At 41.5% G+C, this 15,954-nt stretch overlaps 1 protein-coding gene across 1 annotated transcript in view; it reads right to left on the bottom strand.

Annotated features, from left to right (window-relative positions):
- bmp7b (bone morphogenetic protein 7b) overlaps window positions 1–15,954 on the bottom strand; it is a 28,887-nt gene that overhangs the window by 2,306 nt on the left and 10,627 nt on the right. The window contains exons 2-6 of the mRNA XM_018756572.2: window positions 10,510–10,702; window positions 7,345–7,493; window positions 4,618–4,815; window positions 3,010–3,086; window positions 755–865 (exon numbers count right to left, since the gene is read on the bottom strand). Of these exons, the coding sequence (XP_018612088.2) occupies window positions 755–865; window positions 3,010–3,086; window positions 4,618–4,815; window positions 7,345–7,493; window positions 10,510–10,702 (728 nt within the window). The remainder of the gene's footprint in view (window positions 1–754; window positions 866–3,009; window positions 3,087–4,617; window positions 4,816–7,344; window positions 7,494–10,509; window positions 10,703–15,954) is intronic.

Below are 15,954 nucleotides of genomic sequence, written 5' to 3'. Positions count from 1 at the left end.
CATTATCAATAGTACTCTGTGTGCGGTCTTACACATTGTCCAACAGATGCATTACACAAAGCAGCAAAATTTTTCAGACTTCTTAGTTATGTCAATTTTTGCATTGACTATGATTAGTTTAAGTTTACCAGTTACAAAAGTACCACTAGTTCTTCTAGAGCATCAGTTTTACTTTGGTACTTTTAGAGCCATTGGAGGATTCTAGAAGGCTCCAGAACATTCGAGAAAGTACCAAAACATTCTTGAAAGCATCAGATCCTAAAAGGTACTGGAATATTCGATGCTTGGAACCTGGTCTCAAAATCTGCCAAAAATGTGCTGATTATTTTAAGAATGTGAAATATTTTTCTAAAAACAGACATATAGTGCAAACTAACAGCAAAGATATGCTTAATCTACCAAAAATGAATGGAAAATGCAAAAAAAAAAAAATCTGCATTGTATTATCTGACTTGGCCTCAAGAACAAGTGGCTATCGGATACATTTACTTTACATTTACGTTTATTCATTTAACAGACACTTTGCTCCAAAGCGACGTACATCTCATAGAAAATATAATGTGTTCATTAGATTAGGAGAAAGAGAGACATAGTTGCAGATGTGTGATTCTTAAGTACAGTTAGTTTCTTTCCAGCATATGCACCGATGTTCATCGCACATGTATAAAGAGGACCCACTGAATATACAAGCTTCTCGCATTCCCATTGCTATACTGTACAGAGGTATGGGTACAGCACTGTTCACATTTCCTACCAGCGTCTGCACAATGGCGTGGTTGGTGGCGTTCATGTAGGAGTTGAGAGGAAAGGCACATTCCCCCTCACAGTAGTAAGCAGCATAACCTTCGGGCGCAATGATCCAGTCCTGAGGATGAGAGACACTACTGTGATCGCTCATCATGTGACGAGGCATATCCAAAGCCATTTTTAGTGCCTTCAAAGCTCACCGAGTCACAGCTGTACACCCCTGCCCTTTACAGCTTAGCCACAGATTAAATTATCTGAGCAGACATAATCTCTTAGTAACAGTCTGTTCGAAAAGTGTCTTAAATTCTTGCCTCTTACAGAATAGCTACGTGCGCCAACAAATTTCAATTTCTTCCCAAGTGATCTGGGATACAGTAGTAAGTGCTGAGGCTATCAACAAGCAGTAAAATTTGATTTATTTATCGCTTCCTTATATTGCCACAAGTTACAGGTATTAGCATAAGCAAAATGCCTTCACTGTTCCTGGGATAAAAATCAGTTTGCAGGGGTGAATGAGTTTTTGAAGACCATCTGGGAGGGATTCTATAGTCTTGAGGGTTGGAGTGTGTTTGAGTGTGAGGAATCTTTTCCACCCCCAAGAACCCAAGAGCAAGGAGAGAGAAGTCTATGGCACCTGAAGAAATTGTAGTAGAAGAGGGGGACAGCTGTGCCAGGGCCATACTGGTACAGTAGGCAAAGATTCTGAGTGAGGCATGGGATTCAAGACCAGGACAGGGTGTGCAGAGTTTGCATGGTTCTCCCTGTGTTTGCACCCTCCAGACAAGCATGGAAGGAGGCAAACCCCTTTCAATCCTCCACGTCTTAGAAGCCACATAAGTGGTCACTATGAGCTGGACTGGACTCAGTGGCACCTCCTTCCATAGCTGTGAGGAGGGCTCCAACTACTATCAATCAAGACCCCAAGAGGTAGGCTGACCAGTATTTTAGGATGCCAGTATAGTATGTGTAACTTTTATGCTACCAATTTTAGTCTTTCACAATGACTCATCCTTCTACCTTGAAGCTGTGACAAACCTATACATACCTGTCTTTATATACAAACAGTTGTGCTTCTCCTAGGTCTTTTGTTTGAGAGTGTTTTTATTTTCCTTTTCTCAGTTACCAGGTGGCTCATCTTAATAAGCATCTCCTTTCTTCACACTCACATTGGTTGAAACCGCTTGTCCCAAATGGGGTTGTGGCAAACCAGAGCCTAACCTGGCAGCACAGTGCATGAGGCTGGAGGGGGAGGGGACACACCCAGGACAGGACATCAGTCCATCGCAAGGCACCCCAAGCAGGACTCGAACCCCAGACCCACCAGAGAGCAGGACCTGGCCAAACCCGCTGCACCACCACACCCGCCTTGCTTTCTTCAATTTTTAATAATTTGTGTTAGCTGTATTTGCTGTTTTTTTCCGTTGAAGATTACATTTAAATTTACATTTATTAGTTTAGCAGACGCTTTTCTCCAAAGCGGCGTACATCTCATAAAAAATACAATGTGTGCATTGCATTACGTTAGCAGAAAGAGACACTTAAATGCAGACACCTGATTCCTTAAGTTCAGCTAGTTTTGCCACCATATGAACCAATGTACATCACACAAGTAGCTGCATAAAACTTTATCCAAATATCGATTTCTAATCACATTCCTAATTTTTTTAATATAAACATTTATATTACATTAGAGGAGTAGCCGTGTGAAGGTTTATCCATTGTGTAACAGATATGATGTCAAATTTATAGTGCATGAACATTTACATTTACATTACATTTGCGTTTATTCATTTAACAGACGCTTTTCTCCGAAGCAACGTACATCTCATAGAAAATACAATGTATGCATTACATTAGGATAAAGAGATATATTTGAAGACATGTAATTCTTAAGATTCTTATTTACACACTGTGTCTGGATTACTATATGTAAAATGTATTGAATTGGTACATGATTGTTTATTTCACTACATGACTGAATTAATATTAGTTCCAGAATTGTGTTTTCTAGGATTGCCATCAGCTGACTGTTATCTTGCAACATCGTCAGCACTTTTTTGCTTTATAAACCATCCCTGAACGTTTCCTTGGGCAAAGGCATCAGCTAAATAAACAACAGCAATAACAAAAAGAAAAAGGGAAGAGGTATAGAATCTGCACGTGCAAAAGCCGGACATAAGGAAGGCTAATGGAAGGGACCTAGAGTTAAAGGCAGAGGGAGCACTGTGAGAAGATGGAGAATTCAGAGAGCACTCACGGTACCTGCCAGCCCAGGTCTCTGAAGCTGACGTACAGCTCGTGTTTCTTACAGGCCTGTTTCTGATCAGCACTGCTGTTCTCTGGAAGGCAATGTCAACATTTGAGGAGGTTCACAAGGGTATGAGATGAGATCCAAATCCACACAAGTCCACAACATGCAAGGTGGGAGCAAGTCCTGGGACCAAGCGTTGCATTTGAAAGAACTCCCGATTTATGATTAATATTCACAAATATATTTCTAACAATTTATAATACAACATAAAATTATCATATACAATGTTGCAGTTTGACCCTTGGAAGTTTGTGAGAATACAGGGATGATCACTGGAAAAAATCCTTATATGCACTTGTTTAAGTGTTTAAGTGCACAGTCGGCATATCTCAGACAGCAGCCGGTGACCTTCTGTCTTAAGGAAAAGTAGCATTTCATCAAAGCAAGAAAGGTGCCTCACACTGGCATCTTCTGTAAAAACACATCTGAAAGGCTAAAGATGACTCAGGCATGATGAACGCAATTGTAATCCTTGTCGGCAACTTGCGAGACATTTTTAAACCATTATCAGAAGCAAAAATTATAATATACTGACATATAACATATGACATGATGATATATGGCAACACAATACATATTTGTGTATGTGTGTGTGCCTGTTCACACACATGCATTTTGGTTTCCTCGAGGTAGAGGGCAGATATTTAAACACGTAGCTAATGGGATCAACTGGCACTGTGATCCTAAAACTGCAAGCGAAGGTTGAGCTGCTGAATTTTGCCTCTTCCAGAGTTTATTTTCCTCAGAGTTCTGGTTCTCTTTTCACACTGTAATCCTGTGAACTCTGTGAAAACTCATACCGAGGCTGATGTATTTAAGGTGACTGTTTCATACTAACAATTTCCAAGCAGAACAATTCCAAACATTTGGCTGCTCCATTCCCATGGCCAACGGTAATGTACATGCCATAGTCAGTGTCTTAAATTTCAACTTCCCAGCCCCTTTGGGCATATAATGGCTTTGTAAATAAACACACAGAGGAAGATACTTGAAGCTGACACATTACAGTTTAGTGTTAAAGTCTTTTACATAAACAGTGTTCTCTCACACCTCTGTGAGTCCGCTGCAGAAAAATGCTTGTCATGTGTTACGAGAATTTCAACGTAAATGTCAAAAGCTTCAGTTCTAGAGGCTGTTCCACACAATGTAGACCTAGGATCTCCTTACAGGCCACTCATCCATATGGATTTGATTTTACCTCGACCTATCAATAATTCTACAGTCACAAATGCAACACAATATTCCTTTCAACCCTCCAATCCACATTCTTTATTGTCTCTAAAGGAACGTTGACATAAGACAAACTGTTGAATCCCACCGAATCTGTCTTGTGGTGGAAGGTTAAGGAGATGTAACAATGTCCAAGTAATGAGATATCTTACCAGCACAGCAAGCACAGCAAAGGCACCTGTACTTGAAGAGATAATGCACATTTGCGTTCATGAAGTCAGCAAACTATTGCACGTGACTGTAATTCTCAGTCTCAAAGGGTTAAAACACACAAAACCTGGGAGAAAAACAGTGTCTAATGTGTCGATGTCCTCTGTAGAGGAATTTACCTGCAATGTTGGCAACCCTGAGTGCCTCCTGGCTCTTTGAACCCTTGGAGCGGTTGGGATTTCGCTGCTTATTGGCAGCAGAGCGAATGCTGCGGATGTGGACCTCGGTTGCTTTGAAGAAGGCCACCATGAAGGGCTGCTTGCTCTGGGGCCCACTACGGCCGATCAGTCCTGCAGCCCTGGGGTTCACACTTTGGCCTACGGGGGACGCAGATGTTAGGTGGTAATTTCTTTGCTCAGTGTGCAATTATGTGTATAATGAAATTTAAATATATTTCTTTATTATATCCCCGAAGTCCAATAACACCCACACACACACACACAGCTGACCCTTGAACAATGCAGCAAGTTAGAGGCACCAGCCCCCCGCGCAGTCGAAAATCCACGTATTACTTTTGACTCCCCAAAAACTTAACTACTAATACCCTACTGTTGACCGGAAGCCTTACTGATAACATAACATAAACAGTCGATTAACACATTTTTTACGTTATATGTGTTATATACTGTATTCTTACAATAAAGTAAACTAGAGAAAACAAAATGTTATTAAAAAAATCATAAGTAAGAGAAAATACATTTACAGTACTGTACTGTATTAATCGATACCGTAAGTTTATGTCGTCTGTTTACAAGATGAATCGTCTGTCTCTCTGTCAGTACCTACATCAATATTGCCTTACATAATACAAAACAGTGCAGATGTTATACATTTTTTCTGTATATTTTATGGTGGTAAATGATAAAATAGATTAGTATCTACATATATTTTATGCATTCATGACATACGTAACTTTTTCTAAATTTTTTCGATATTTCAAGGCTATGCGGTTCGTCTGTGAGTTTTTTTCAAATTGTCGCAGATCTCCAAAAAATTTTCCAATATATTTATAGAAAAAACATCCCTGTATAACTGGACCCGAGCAGTTCAAACCCATGTTGTTCACGAGTCAACTGTATGTATATATGACTGTGGTGTGTTCATTTGTTTCTCCCATCTACCACTTGTCCAGTGCAGGGACATGGCTGAGCGCTCATCACACATGCACACACATTACAGAGAATATAGAGTCACCAATCCACCTGAAACACGTGTCTCCAGACTGTGGGAGGGAACTAGAGCACCACAAGCAAAACCCACGCGTACTTGGGGAAAACATGCAGACTCTGCACAGACTGAGCTGGATTGAAAATAAAACCCGAACCCAGGAGATGTATACTGCAGAATTTCACAGCCTAATATATCACCTACACCCAACAATACAAGTGACAAGTCTGGATGTTTTAATAAATGTTTACATCTGTGACTTTTGCTTGTGAGTCTGTGTGTGGCCTCTTCACTTAGAAGCCATACAGAACGAAAAGCATTTCTTTGGTCTCAGAACGTGTGGTCTTTTCAGAGCATTCCTTGCAGGCTTTCAGATATGAGGCAGGCAGGCTTCCCAGGAGACCACTTGCTGCTCTGCATAAAAGGAAGCCTTCAGTTGCATCTCTATTGTTCTCCCATAAACGCAGCACAAAGGAATGTGCTGCCGATGCCTCTGGTGGGGCAACAGGAGTCTGATGACAGGTGGCCCGTGGGCTTGCTTGCACATGTCCGCTTTTGCTCTGTTCTTCTCAACATGAAAGGGGCGCCTCCCTCTGTTTCCTACACAACACCTAACATGTAATATCCTGTAACAGTTAGCTAGTCTTGAGCAAAATCCCCCTGAAGGTGCAGGATCCCGTAATCACTGCGAATGTGAGTGATTTTTTTGGGACAGTAACAGTGCTTCTAAGACTGGGATGTGATGAGTTCTTTTTTTTCCACTAGGTAGTGTTCAAAGAACTCCAAGGCTGTTTCCAAACATAAGAGGCCTTATCTTATGAATCCTTTGTTTCACTATTTTGTTCTTTTCAGTAACTGTTCCCAGGGAGGAAACCTGGGAGGGAAAGTGGAGAAAAGTAACTTGCTTTAGGATGTAAATGGTTCCACATACGGATAAATGCTAGAGGAAAACCTGTTCAAGTCTGCTAAAGACTTAAACCTAGGGAGAAAGTTCACTGTTTAAAATCTAGAGTTATGCTACTGTGGTTAAGGGTAAGAATGTCCTCAAGCTGCCCAGTCAAGGCCCTGACTTGATTTATTTATGAAATCTATGGAAAGTCTAGAAAATTACTGTCTCTAAGCAATCCCTTAACAACACGAGCGCTTAAGCAATTCTGCCAAGATATGTGGGCAAAAATTACACCAAGCTGGTGAGCAAAGTTGGTAGAGGCTTACCCCAAAATGTCTGTGGCTCTAACATTTGCCAAAGGTGCTCCCATGAAACACTGAGCACACAGATTTGAATCTGAGTACTTTATGCAAGCAACACACCTATTTTTTCCCTGTCATTTTACCTATCATCTCTTACAGCCTTGTCTTTAGTGTTGATGACTCAGAATAATATCTTTACTTTTATCCACCAGTATTTAATAAGAAAAAGGACCTGAACATGTTTCTAAGATACTGCTTAAGTCAATACATATCCGATATATATATATACATATATATTTTATTTGTACTCTGTTTTATGCCAGATTGTAAAGCAACTCGCTTATGCAGGACACCCTATTCACTTGGATTCCAAGATAAGAAAGTGGTTTTAAAGGAGCCAAAGTGAAGCCTCGATGAGAGTCGATGGCTCTCAAAACCAGTAATTTGGAGGCATATTTCATACAGTTTTCTATGATATTTAATCTTACCATCCACACTCTCCAGGGCAAGCTGTAACCCAAGGTTGCGACCCGGGTTGAGTACCCAGTGGTTGCTGGTGGCAGTGATGTCAAACACCAGCCATCCCTCTTCTGCTGCCCACATCACCCGCGAGTCCAGGAGGAACAGGTCCGGTTCCCTGGAATGTGCAGGTGAAAAGCAGTGAGCATATTTGAGTGATTCTTTATGGCTGAAGTGGTCAACACAAAGACCGTCCAAGGAACTCTTGAAGCTGGAGGTTCGCTGTATTTGAACCAGAGGGGAAAAAAAACACATGCTATGATATTTCATAGCATTCAAAAATTTTCACAATATCAAACCTGCACTGTAACAAAACTTATCTCAAAATACATCCCTTATGCAAAATCTTTAGGCGATATATTTTTGTAGAATACAGTGAAAGACTGCACTATATACACCTCTCTACCAAGAACAGCTGCTTAACCACAGTGTCTGAAGCCTCTGGAACTTATTATTAAAATGTCATCTGAATATTTAAAGCTTAAATGTCCTCTGCTGCATTGACAAAATACAAATGAATATCTTTGCCTTAAAGAACTGGCCATGTACTACTGAGAGGTTGCTACAATAAGCAAGTAAGGGACATGTCCTCTCCAAAATCTGGGGAAAATTTGTTGATAAATATGTTAATCCTCATAGGTTTAATAAATATGTTAAGGGTATGACATAAAATAGATCTTAAAGGCAATATAAAAATTGTTACAGGCCAGGTATTTTTAATTCTGGTCTTGATAGCCACCCCTGTGTATTCTGGTATTTTTGCAAAAACTGATGCTAATTAGCTTTCATTAAATATATTGACTTATCCTTTCACCTGTACATGTATTCAGAAACAAATGAAATTTGTATTTACATAAGTAATCCTTTTACTTAACAGGATTACAATGACACCATTCATTGAATGAACAGTTCAATTAAGGCTGATTAACAAGCAACAAGTGGCAATGTACCACCCTCCTGTTCTCCAAATAAGCATTTTTTGCTCGCCCAGTATTTGTGTATAACTTTACTGAGTGTTATAGATCATATTTTTGCACCTGAGAAATTGCTTAAACCACCATACAAACAGGGTGACCAAGACTAGGGTGAAAAACCACTGCTATGAAGTACAATATGACCCTTCATTGGACAAGCAATTACTAATGAATGTTACAGAGCTAAGTGAATGTCCTGTGAACAGTTATTCAAATGTAAATTTATTTAATTCATTATTGTTAACACTGGAGAGCTGCAGGTTGAGTGACGCTATCATCAACACTTTCGGTAGGAAAAAAGGGCATCACCCCCAATAGTCCTACAATTTTATTTATAAGTTCGAAGTGTTTTATATTTTCACACAATTTATATAATTAAAATAGTTTAAATTATAGTCCTTTTCCTTTGTTAGAGTCCTGTAAGTAAAACTTGATCAAATCATAAGTGAGACTCCATAGTAAAATCAGACAGAATGATTTAATAGTTTTTAAAGTTACACGTTCAGAGCGGCTTCAGAAATTGATGTAATAGCAACCTTTGCGTTCAGAGACTCTGAGGTGGACTGTGGATTAGTCATTAAACATGCATCCCTGAACTGTAGTAAACTTTTCAAAGATGTTCATTGGAAATACAATCAAATACAAGAGGAGTGGGAACTGTTTTTCAAACACATTTGATATGCTATCTTGCAATATGCAACCGTAACTAAGTATGTGTGAAGGCCTTTCTGTTCTCATAAGACTGGTTTATTATTCTGTGAAAGCAACAAACGAGCATGAAGTCTCAGGGAAGGACGTCACCCCCTGGCCATCTTAGAGGTACTAGCCACCACGTTTGTATACATACAGTACATGACTGGGCATACTGACAACCCAGTCTTACTCTGCGTAAAATCATGACTGTATTCTTGGAGTTACAGTTCAGAGATGGAAAACTACTAATTATTTAGGCATATTTTATGAAAGCAAGTTTCAGTTGGACTTGATGTATTAAATATAACAGCTTTGACTGAACTTGTATGAATATTAAAAAAAAATTGCAAATTTGTTGCCAGCCTTGAGCAAAAGGTACTCAACTCAATATTCCTCAATATTCATAAAGATGATGTGCAAAAAATACTTCCAAATAAATAAAGCATTTTCTTAAAGGCTGATATAAATAACAGAAAAAGAATGGCAAAACTTCTTAGGTATGATCAGAGTGAAACAGAGAGATGAAATGTGTACTGTGAGGTGAAAAGACCAAAGGTAAGAAAGGAAAGCATAAGCAAAGAAGAAGAATAGAGAGGGTGCATGGAACGAGATGACTCCAGATGGTGTGGCAGGCCCTTCTTCTCACCCAGGGGAGCACTTCATTTCCCTAATTGACAATAATGGCTTTATAAACGACTGTTGGTTTCATAGCGAACAAGCAGACCCACAGTAAATCACCAGCAGGAATTCTGGGGGAGTGCTGGAGCTCTGTATGCCTTTTCTGGGAGACAAAACCAGAAAAAGTCAGGGATTTTGGCCCACTAAGGATCTGCAGCAGCTCTCTATTCCTGTGAAAGTCTTGGCTGCACTGAGGGACCAAGGCAAGTTCTTTTGAAGTCCTTTGGACCAGATAACAGAAGTTTATATGTACACACGATCCATACCAGTAACAAGAAATTGCAATTTCATGCTTTCTGTCAGACTAGGTGAGAACATGACTGGGATTTTGGCTCTGAACAATCTTGTAAAGCTAGATTAACGTTGTGTTGTTTATCTAGGCTTCCACAGATGGAACATGGGCCCCCATAAAAGGATTTCCTGAGTGCGGTTTCATTCATGGCAACAGCTAGTATTAGTGAAGTAAACAACTGTTAGTTGAGAGAAGATAAATGGTAGTTTTAAAAACAAACATGTTCTTGCAAGTTATTAGGTTTTCCAAGGAGAAATTTTGAAATAATTATGCCCAGATAATAGGTCATGCATGATGACCTCTTTTAAGAAAAGTCCTTCAGTGTGTAAGGTTTTTGGTAAGTCTTAATAAGACTTAAGATTTGGGTTACCAAGGGATTACCCTTTAGAGAAATGATCACTGCTAAGTGAAAGCCCATCTTCTAAGGGGCCGCTCTATTGCAACGGCAGAATTTTTTTTTTTTAAGTGGATGATGAGATGGAAACCCAGGCACTCACCTGTCCAAATGCTCCTCAAGCACTTGGTAGATACTGACTCGAAATGTCTCATTTTCAAAACGCTCCCGGATGAAGTCTTTGTAGATGCGGAACTCGGCGGCGGTGACAGCCTCGCCCTCAGGGATCCGCGAGAGGTCAAAGCGAAACTCCCGGTGGTGCCGTCGCACAGACAGGAACTCTCTGTCGTTCTCCACTGGTAAAGAAGAAGGACAGAGTTGGAGAACAGCGGTGGGACATTTACACAGAGAGAATGAGTTCTATTACCTATATTACCTATTCTATTATATTACCTTGGACACCTGTTCACATGCCTAGGGTAAGGTAAGGACCATTGACACCCTTCCAAAGAGCACTCACGTGGTTTTCATGGTAAAGGAGAGGGTACAGAAATGGTTTACTGTTGCCCTCATCAGCATACATCTCTGAGTTACAAACACAAACACACAAAGTCTGCACACCCTGAGCAGGACTTGAACCTACGCCCAAACGCACAACTTTGGCACTGTGAGGTACCAGTATTACCGTATTGGCACCAATATTGCAGTACATAACCACAGACAGTTTTATGTCTAATTTGTTCTTTTTTCTCATCTGGATGTCTTGATGAGACTCTGGCTCCTTTCCTTCACAGTCTCCTAGGGCACAGCAAAACTTTCTTTGGGTCACTGCCCATCTCTCATCATCTGCTTGGCCTTCTCCTCAGGGTTGTCTTTCATTTCCTTTTCCCCAAGTCCCTCACTCCAGCTGATCAGAATTATTGACCCAAGGCCTCTTTAGGGAATGCCCCTTGAACTTTCTTTCGCCTGGTTTCCAGAAGTCCCCATGTCGTGTTAAATGTTCAAAACACCAGAGTATGCTGATCTTGCTTCTGTCCCCCTGATTTGACAGACTCACATCGCTTACCCTACATGAACAAAATACACTTAATCAATAACAATACTTAACATATTGGCTTAAAAAGTTCTGCAATCTTGTAGCAGAGCCCAGCATAACTATGCGATTGATAATGGTGCTGCACTGAAAAAAGAAAACTTGATTAATTAATTTATTGAATGAGTTCCTCCTGATTCTCCCTAGTCTCTCAGCAGTCCTTTATCAAACTGACACTGAACTCTGACCAGCTTTGGCACTGCTGTAAACCTTTTATCTGCACCACAGCCCTGGAGTTTGGGATGAACAGAAGGCTGCTTGTTGGCTCTCCTGCGCTGTTCCATATCTGAGTACAACTTTTGAAAGTCCTCCTCTCCGCGAAACAACTAGTACGAGATGTGGATGAGTAACGCCGACTTAGATTGTCAAAAACAAAACAATAAAAAAGCCAAGAAAAGGCCCTCTTTTAAACAGCACCTTTGTTCAAAGTAATTGGTTGAGGACAGTTTCTCGACTCTCTTTGTCACTCCATCTCCATGTCAACCCCCACGGCCCACCCCGCTCCGCTCCTCCTGCTCCCGCTCTGTCCCTCTTTCTCAGAGAGCGGCCAGGGCATACAAAGACCGCACTGTGTAGACCAAGCAGGGAAAAGCATGGATCTAATTACTTTTCAATAGAAGACGGGTTTCTGTTCACGATTAGCGAAGGGCCTTCATGCCCATTGTCCCCAGATTCCCAGAGCACTCATTGTTTACACACGGTTTTTGCTGAAGAGTGCTGCTCGAAACCAGTCCTGTGGACCCAGCCTGCTGGGATATTCAAAACAGACACCACCTTCGCCATTCTGGCAGCAACAAAACCTTTGGTCAACGAAGGCTTCTAATTCTAAGGGTTCATCAAAAAAGACTGTCTACTTACTATAAATGATATAGATTGTTCTGGAAGCCCGAGATTGCTCATTGTCAACGACGTCCATCTTAAACAGCTCCTTCATCGAGATCTCCCATCGGCATATATCAACGTATGTCGACTCCACCAGACTTTACAGTAAAATGTTTCAGGGACACTGGTTACTTCTTTAGCAGTCAGAAAAAGACTGAGAATGTTTTGTTTAAACTGAAATATAGTTGTGAGAGTTTTAATGCTTTTTTTCCCCTCTCCAAAATCATTACTCTGTCCCTAACATGCTTCCATAACATCAAAGTAAACAGCTGAGTTTTACTACTCATTCGGTATGAAGATCAAACAGTTCCCCCAACTCTCACAGATGGAAAAACATAAGTGCTTTTCCATTTTCCTGATAGTGTTTTATGGATGACGTCCACCAAGCTGTCACAGCCTCTATCCCACTTTTACTAAAGATACTTCCTGGAATGTGTTTAAAGGTTTCCAAACATGCAAGCCATTCTGTTACTTATTCATTCAGATCCCAGCTAAATGAAATCATCTGTGCCTCTTGTGCTTTTTTCTGTGCATTTGCACTGGACACATTTTAGCAGGTACATTTCTGCTTAAAAAAGTCCTGGCTCTAGAGTTCATACAAGTGCCACACATTAAGTTAAAACACAAAAAAGCTGCACCGTGACACTGTGTCACGTGCTAAATATTGTTAGTTTATGTGTAGTTCCAAGGTTCCCCTTTATAAGGTGCAGATGAAAAATCTGTTTCGCTGTCTTGTACCGTCCCCCCCTTCACGGAGTGTGATTAACTGTCTGTTGTAAATAAGGCCTGCAAATCAGGATGCCAAGAAAGTGATGACATCGGCGAACCTGACCTTCGTCCCACTAGCCAGCGCTACCCCTCTCCTCTGGACCGTCCACTACGAGGAGACTGTGTCCTCCAGGCCCATCCTCCTCCTCAGGCCAGTGCAGGTGCAGACCGTGGTGGGGGAATACAGACCTGTTCTTCCAGCCTGGGGAGAATTAGGCCCCTTAATCTTCCCATACGCCCCTTCACATTAAAAGCCCTTTATCTGTGCTTCTGAGAAGCGCCGGCTGCAGCTGTGAAACTCCCCGCAACCCCTTCCTACCCCTCCGGCCCCTTCTCTCCGCACAACACCTCTCAGCTGCTTCCTGACTCTTCCCGCTGCAGGGCCACAGGGTCCAATCCAGTCTTCAAAAAACAGGCTCCTCGTATTAGTCAGCTTTGTTCCTCCCGGGTGCAGTCACACGGGACATAGAGTGCGCATATGGAAATCTAAACTGTAGTTGACATGACTGAAAAAAAACTTAATGTCACAAACCTGTGTACATATACCATTATTTTGAACATCGATGGTTTGGCTCAAACTGCAGTCTCCTGTTATTGCCCCCTCTGCCCCCCACATATTTTCTCTGTTCTTTTTTTTTTTTGGTTCTCTCCCTCTTTGCCCCTTTCCTCTTCTGAATCCCATTAAATGAGTATGGCAGTAATTAAGAGCCAGGCAGAGGTGCAGTTAAACACAAGCGGGCACATTTATTGCTTCCTCTGAGAGGAAACGAGCGGCCATCATCGCGGTCGCCCTACATGCGCTAAATAAACATTTCCAAGAGAGTGCAGGTCTTAAACGGTCGGCTGGAGAAACATGATCCACGGCATTTATAACCCTGTTCATTTATGCCCTTCCACCCCCAACTCACCCTACCACTCGAAGGGCGGCGCAGGTTTTAATGCAGCGCCCTTCCCACTGAGATGTACCCATTTCTTGAGTGACCTCATAGACATTTTCTATAATTAACATATCATTGCTCTGAGTAGCTTGAATAGACTGCAACTTTGCCCTTTATCCACCAACACAGATAATTACTATCGTGATTCAAGTTGGGCACCTGGTCGAGGATACAACAGCATAACCATCTGTTTCTCTGCATGTGCCAATATCTGAATAGAACTCGCACGCCTTAACACATGCAAAATTAAATACTCTAGTGTTATCATCTTATGAGATGATCCTGTATAGGAAACACAGACATAATTTAAAACTTTTTGTGGAAATGATGTTTTTTTAATGAGAATGCCAACTGCATCCAACCTCAAATTCACAATGACCTTCACCTCCAAATGTAGCACATGGATCAAGACACAGCCCCCTACCCCACTCCTCAGCAGAGCTGCCGAGGCCCACGATGACAAGGTGAATTATGACCTCCTCCCTTACCCTACTGGGACACATGAAAGTCAGTTCTTTTCACTCACACTAGAGACATGCACTGTGCTCCTGTTTGCCATGCAATTCATCTAAATGAGTATGAGCATCACATTGGTCAGAGGGTGCTCATTAAGGGTTGTCTCTGAAGCCTAATTAGAAACACACTGAGTACACACGGCTGCTACCGTGTACATATTCAGGACTCCATCACTGCTGTAAGGATTCAAAGATCATCCTAGGAAACAGCTTTTTGATTCTCTGTCAGTCTTCTGTTTTTTTACAAAAAAGCAACAAAACACATTTATGGACAGTACAAAACAATTAGTGTTACTCACACATCACTATAAAGAGGTGTTAATGTATTCGTTGAGTAGAAGAAACACACTGCTGAGCTACAAAGCATGGGAAATAATGAAGAGGACAGCCCAATGGCCCATGCCCCGGCGGGCGACCTCTTCTGTGAAGGACCCCGGCCCCTCCTGTCAGGACCCCAGCACATGGCTCTAAGACACTTCCCCGACACCTCGCTGCCTGATGCAACAAAGAGGTGGGTGACACAACACATTAGCGCAAGTGTCTGTCCCGTAGCCTTACACTCTTGTTCCGCGCCCTCTTGTTTCCGCTTCCCAACCGAGAGGGCACCTCAGTTTCCCCTCCCCATCTCCTTCTAAGAAAAAAAAATCCCACACACACAAAACCAGTCAATGGGGAAGGCTCCCGCTCCAAGCATGATGGAAACAGCAAATAAAGCTGGTGGTCAGTGATGAAGGTGGGGTCACAATCTGGTGGAATCAAGCACTCTTGCTTGTGGTTTATGGAATTACAGAGCAGGGCAGTCCGTAGACTCTGTGTGGAAACGATTTTAAATTCGGCACCGTAGCCACAGCCTCTTAGCACTTGTGAGGGAGTTGCATGAATCAACTTCCCTAGGTCTCAAAACTAACCCTGACGACCTCTTGCATTCTAAAAATGAGTTCTATTTCTAAACGTTGAGTTTTTACTTCAGTGTCCTGAGCCATCTTTTTGTCCATCAAATTTCAGCTGTAGTTTACAGATCAACGTTTGGAGGACTGTTCAGATTGGAAAAGGAGAGCTTCAAAAGAGCAGCCTTCTTATAATGGAAAGATGACCAAGTTTGTGAATTCCTGCCCACAGGCAGCACTGGATTACATAATCCCACTGCGGTATATTTATATTGTTCTGAGGCCTTGCAGGTCATGCTTGCTCAGAGGAAGTTACAAAAACCTGATTAAATGTATTCAGTATTCAGCCAGTCATTTATTTGACCAATTAAATGCTGGAAGTAAAGCCTGTTTTATGGAGAAGTTACTCATAATAAGAATAGTTTTTATATCGGCAGATGACTTAAATTTTCCAATCCTGGAATAAAGATTGTTCTGTCCTTATATTACCTTCTCTAGCCGTCACTTTAAATCACTATACCACCT

Source organism: Scleropages formosus, chromosome 2 (assembly GCF_900964775.1).
Source record: "Scleropages formosus chromosome 2, fSclFor1.1, whole genome shotgun sequence".
Classification (NCBI taxonomy): domain Eukaryota; kingdom Metazoa; phylum Chordata; class Actinopteri; order Osteoglossiformes; family Osteoglossidae; genus Scleropages; species Scleropages formosus.
This window is presented reverse-complemented; position numbering and strand designations above follow the sequence as displayed.